Genomic DNA, 5,930 nt, shown 5'->3' with positions numbered 1-5,930 from the left:
GGGGGGCAGCATGAGACCTGTCTAGCTTCCCATCATGGTCTGCCAAGGACCCTGGATTGTAAAACACTTTTATGCTTACACATCACAGAATTCCTAGCTCCTCAATGATATTTTGCTTTGGTGGAGGGCAGCTTTGGATAAGAAAATGGGTTTTTAATGTGTTGATTATTTGCCATAGGTACATCCGTCCATTTTCAAAGTAAAAACATCACACCAGTGTTTTTTGACATTTAATGAGCCATAAACATCACAGCCCCCTCAGGTGTGACAAATAGTGAGTGATCACACAGCTTCTGCAGAAGCAACATCGTTTGCCTTTTGCTCACGGAAAAAGTTTAAAAGTTAAAGTCAAACATTTTGAAGGAAATGCTACAAATGTTAGAGAACACTAAGGACTACTACAAACACTTTAGAATATTTCCTGTTTTGATTGAGTCCGGAAGTAAAATTCTTTAAATTCTGGGATGAAAGTTTTGTCACGTTTTATCCTAGTAGATATTCTAAAGAGAGTATCTTCATAGAGTAAGTGCATCAGTAACGTGCTGAAAATGAGAAGGACTTAAGCACTTGCTGGAAAAGGTCAAAGATTTTAGCCTTTGGTATGGTTTAAACTAAAATCCTCACAACTGGACCAATAGGCACCATCATGATAAGCATCTTGCTTGGAGTCCCAATCATTGCTCCCGGTAGCAGTGGTCGAGAGATAAAAGGACACCTGGCATTGGGTACATCTGCTGAACAAGACCGCTGTAAAGTGTTAAAGAGCAAGGATTTTACTGTGAGGGTGCAGGTGCACCTGACCCAAGCCATGGTGTTTCCAGTTGCCTCAAATGCGTGTGGAAGTTGTGCAGAGACTAAGGAAGACTAGAGGAGAATGGATGCGTTTGAGTTCTGGTGCTGGTGAAGAACATTGAAGGGACCGTGCGAAAGGACAAACAAATCTGTCTTGGAAGTAGTACAGCCAGAATGCTCCTTAGAAACAAGCTTGGCAAAAGTTTTTCTCACCTACTTTGGACATGTTATCAGGAGGGACCAGTCCCTGAAAAAGGACATAATGTTGGTGAAGTAGAGAGGAAGTGAAAAAGAAGCCCCTGGCCCCGATGGCTTGGCTTGGTGGCTGCAGTGGGGGTCTCACACCTAGGAACCATTGTGAGGGTGGCCCGGGTCTGGGCAGCATTTCATTCTGATGTGCATAGAGTCACTGGGAGTCAGAAATGACTTACCAGCATCTAACAGCAGGGTTGACTAATTGCTTTATTTACTTTTCTTTTCAGTTTATGCCAGTGATTCAAACAGAAAGTGAACACAGGGCTCCTGTGAATGGAAGTTACTTTGCCCGTGTTAGCCCTGCAGATGGAGGCTGCGTGCTACAGAAGTACAGTGAGAAATACCATGATTTTGGATGTGCTTTATTGGCCAATCTTTTTGCCAGTGAGGGACAACCTGGCAAGGTGATTGTCCATAACAATACATTATTCACTAACTATCCACAAATAGCTGACATTTTAAACATTTTATTGTCTCAAACATGGCTTTTGTAAACAAACAAAACATCAAGTTATTTACAAAATTCCCTAAATAACCCAGTAGTGAAGGATCCCAAGTTCTGCAGTAAGTCTCATTTAAAACTAAAGTTAAGAATAATACTCAGAGAGCAACTTGGTTTTTTTCTGAGTAACTAAAAAGAGAGTTAACAGGATACTAATTTGCAGGATGAGTTAGTTGCTTCATATTGCCTACATGTAGGTAGAAAAACTAGTGGTTGCTCTTTCCAAGATGACCTAGTGGCACAGCGGGTTAAGCACTGGACTGCTGACCAACAGGCCACCAACGCAGCAGCTGCTCTGTGGAGACAGACGACGCAGCTGCTTCCCGCAAGGTGCCGTGTTGGCCGCGTGTGGAGCCGTTCTAGTCTGTCTGACAGGGCTCTGCGAGGTGGAATCACCTCCACAGCAGGGAGGACGGGAAATAACTGATTACACGTCTGTTGCCCTAGAGAGGGTGGTGGGACATTTTCCGCAAGAAGAAGGTAAGATGAGTTAATGCTTTTGTATTTACTTCATGTTACTGTGTAAAAAGATGTCTTTAAGTGTGAGCAGGGAAGACGTTTAGATGTCTTAAGAGAGAGCATCACTTCAGCTCTTTGAGGATGAAGTACCAACCTAGCACATTGCCGTCCAATGATGTGACTCATTGCCACCCTAGACAGCTATAAGTTCCCAAGCTAAATCTCAAGGAACAAGAGCAGAGAGCCCCTTCATCTCTCCACAGACTGGCTGGTGGGTTTGCGCTGCGATCAGCACAATGCCCAACAGCACCTCCAGGGCTCATCGCATTGCCCTTGCGTCCACTGTAACTCATAGTGACTATAGGACAGGGAGGACTGCCTTTTGTGTGTCCAAAACTGTAACGCTTTTTCTTTTTAAATTAATCACTTTATTGGGGGCTCTTCCAGATCTTATAACAATCCATAAATCCATGGTATCAAGCACACGTGTATATATGTTGCCATCATCATTTTCAGAACATTTGCTTTCTGCTTGAGCCCTTGGGATCAGCTCCTCCAAAACTAAGTCTTGACGGCAATACAAAGCCTGATCTCTCTCCCGCAGCGAGGCTGGTGATTTCCAACCGCTGACCTTACGGCGTGCAGCCAACAGATAGCTGCCAGACTGGGTCACAGGACACCCCCACCCCCACCCCGTTCCGTGGTCAAGGCTAAATAACCTAAGAGGAGTAACACAGGCTCAGTCAGAATATTGAGGGAAGTTAGAAAATGTAAGCATTGTAGTAATTCCCCATTACCAACAGTTCATGCCGGAAGCCAGGGGATTCTAAACCTCTTTTCACCTTTTGACACATAGGACGTGTCTCTAAAGTTAAATGCAGGATTTAGCCAGAACTTTCCCCAGGAAAGCACGAGTGAGGCCTGAAGTGTTACACATGACTGACATATATCTGACAGATCGACTCTCACAGAGGACTTGAGGCGCCTCAACTCTGTTGAGGGTGCTCTAAACAGACAAGCAGTGACTATTTGCCTGACAGCATTAAGGCGTTGCTGTTTCCACAGTGGTGATAAGGTATGTTGTTGTTCCCTGCAGGTCATTGAGGTGAAAGCCAAAAGAAGAACAGGCAAACTTAACTTTGTGACTTGCATGAGGCAGACTCTGGAAAACCACTATGGAGAAAAGCCTGTCGGGATGGGAGGCGCTTTCCTGGTTGAGAAGGGTCAAGTGAAGGCTCACATTATGGTAAGGGTATGCATCTGTTGGGAGGTGTGTACCCCCATTGAACAATTCAGGGGTTTTGTTTTCAGTGTAGATTGAGAAGTCTATCTTTAAAGATACCCTGAGTAAAATCCCTTTGCTGTATGTAGATCACTTTTATTTTATTTAATTTTTTTGTAGATTACTTTTAATAGAGGTGACAAACAATGCGGTAAATCACAGAGTGAGATAATGTCTAACTAGAATTCTGTTTTCACGTTACTCTATTCGAACTTTATTTTCATTGCCAGAATCCCAAACTCAGCACACACTGTTGTCGTTAGGCGCCATTGAGTCGGTTCTGACTCTTGGTGCCATGTTCAAGGAAAGAAAACATTGCCATGCCCTGCAGCATACTCACAAATGTTGATGTTTGAACCTGTTGTTACAGCCACGAGGCTGCTGATCCTCTACCTCACCAGAGTTAAGTTCTTCTATCGCTTATCAATGCTTTGATTATTTTCTGCACATTCTGGTAGGAGTAATGGTACTACTTATTGGGATGGCAACATATTCACAAGAAAATGGATCAAAACTTACTGTCATCGAGTTAATCCTTTCAGTGACCCCATAAGACAGAGTAGAACTGCCCCTGCGTTCTCCCTGAGAGTGACTTGCCAGAAGCAGCCAACTTGACATTCACTGTGCTGCTAGGGCTCCGAGAAAACTAGCTTAAGAAAAAGCAAACTAACTCACCACCATCGAGCTGACGCTGACCAATAGCAGCCCTTCAGGACAGAGCAGAACTTTCCCGGGAGGTTCTGAGGCTGTGTTTATGGGAGTAGAAAGCCTCATTTTTCTTCCATGAGAAAACCATTAAGGAATGAAAAATGGGAATATAGGAGGATTTCGAAACACTTAAGGGTAAAATAGGGTTAAAAGGTAACGGGATTTTCCCATGAATTGTAGAAGCCTGTTCACATATGAAATGACCTTATTCTTTCACCAGTTTTCGCTTACACACATTGAGTATTCTTTTCAAATGAAAGTATATAACTGGATACCAAAAATGGGTCCTAGAATATTCGAAGCTTCTTTTTATAACTTAATGAAACTGCATATATATTTTAAGTTTTAACCCTCAGTTATACATAACTGGTCTGCACAGTGGGTAAGCACTCTGTACATAACTGACAAGCCCAAGGCTTGAACCTACCAGCTGCTCCACAGGCGAAAGGCGTGGCAGTCTGCTTCCGTAAATACTGCTGTTGTGGTTGTTCGCTGCTGTCAGGCCAGCTCCGACTCATCGCAAGTGTGCACAACTGAAGGAAACACTGCCCGGTGCTGTGCCAGCCTCACAATTGTTCTTACGCCTGAGCCCATTGTTGCTGCCGCTGTGTCAGCCCACCTGGTCAGGGCCCTTCCTGTTTTTCACTGCCTTCTACCTGACCACGCCTGACGTCCTTCTTCAGGGATTGGTCTCTCCTGGAAACATGTCCAAAGAACATGAGAGGAACCTGATCCTTGCCTCTGAGGAGCATTCTGCCCGTGGAGACTGTAGCTTTGGAAACCCTGTGGGGGCAGTTCTGCTGTTACATTGGGGCTGTGCATTAATTAGAATGGACTCACTATGTTTACTTATGTTTTTGTGATAGCCTGCAGAATTTTCGCCTTGCCCATTGACCTCCGATGAGGAGGTGGCGGAATGGTTGCGTTTCTATGAGATGAAGGCTCCTTTGGTTTGTCTGCCAGTTTTTGTCTCCAAAGACCCAGTAAGTCTGCATCTGCCCTTCATAGTGCAGAACACTACAGTGATAGGCTTGCCGTTTAGAATGTATTGCCTGGTTACTTCTTGTGTTGCTGATGAGAACTAAGAATATATCTAGCATTGTCTTGAAAGATGGAGGAGCAAGTGACTACCTTGTAAGTTAGGTAGAACGATTATATCTTTGAGAAAATGAAGGCGCTCATTTTAAATGACAACCAAAGTCCTGGTAAGCTGCAGGACTGGGACTCAGCTATCCTATTATCTTATTTGGTGTTTCGTATACTTAATACACTGTCACAAGCTCATTTTAGAGAAAATTAGTGAAATACAGACCAACCAAAATAAAATACTTAGCAAAATAATGATTGGTCATATCTTTTGATCCAACAATTGCATCCTAAAATTTTGTCCTTAAGTATTTTCATGGATTTCTAAATGAGCTAGTTACATGGTTATTTATTAACATTGTTGTTATATTAAGAGAAGAACTAGAACTAATCTAATGTTCAACTGGGAAACAGTGTGTACACTGGAATACCATGTAGCTGTTAAACACTAGGAGAGCTGTTTTATGCTCTGATACACCAAGAAGAGAAAGCTATATTGTTAAAGGAAAAGAACAACCTGCAGAGCACATGTTCTGCCTATTTTATTTATTTATTATGTTGGGGGGTACCTGCCCCCACAATCGAATGGGTCCAAGGGGGGTGTGTAATTGAGGGGTAAAATTAAAGAGACATCATACAAGATAAAGCATGCAAGCGCTCACCTCTGGGACAGCCATTATCTCAGCAGCCAGGTCTGCGCAGAGAGCGAGAACATATTTCCAATCACAGCTATGTCCAAGTGCAAGCCCCCGTGATTACATCATAACAGGAAGGGATTGTACCATAGGCATACACGCAATAGGAGGGGACAAGCTAGGCATGTACACGTAATAGGAAGGGGAGGCA

The 5,930-nt window shown here is 43.5% G+C and overlaps 1 protein-coding gene across 1 annotated transcript in view; it reads left to right on the top strand.

The window, feature by feature from the left end:
- The window catches only part of CUNH11orf54 (chromosome unknown C11orf54 homolog), a 23,777-nt gene that overhangs the window by 16,165 nt on the left and 1,682 nt on the right, over nt 1-5,930 (top strand). Inside the window, exons 6-8 of the mRNA XM_004708897.2 lie at nt 1,275-1,451; nt 3,105-3,254; nt 4,865-4,981. Of these exons, the coding sequence (XP_004708954.1) occupies nt 1,275-1,451; nt 3,105-3,254; nt 4,865-4,981 (444 nt within the window). The remainder of the gene's footprint in view (nt 1-1,274; nt 1,452-3,104; nt 3,255-4,864; nt 4,982-5,930) is intronic.

The sequence above is a fragment of the Echinops telfairi genome, unplaced genomic scaffold (genome assembly GCF_000313985.2).
Source record: "Echinops telfairi isolate 266 unplaced genomic scaffold, ASM31398v2 ScPeMD7_1713;HRSCAF=2227, whole genome shotgun sequence".
In the NCBI taxonomy this organism is placed as follows: domain Eukaryota; kingdom Metazoa; phylum Chordata; class Mammalia; order Afrosoricida; family Tenrecidae; genus Echinops; species Echinops telfairi.
The sequence above is the reverse complement of the archived record's forward strand: the minus strand, read 5'-3'. Positions and strand labels throughout refer to the sequence as shown.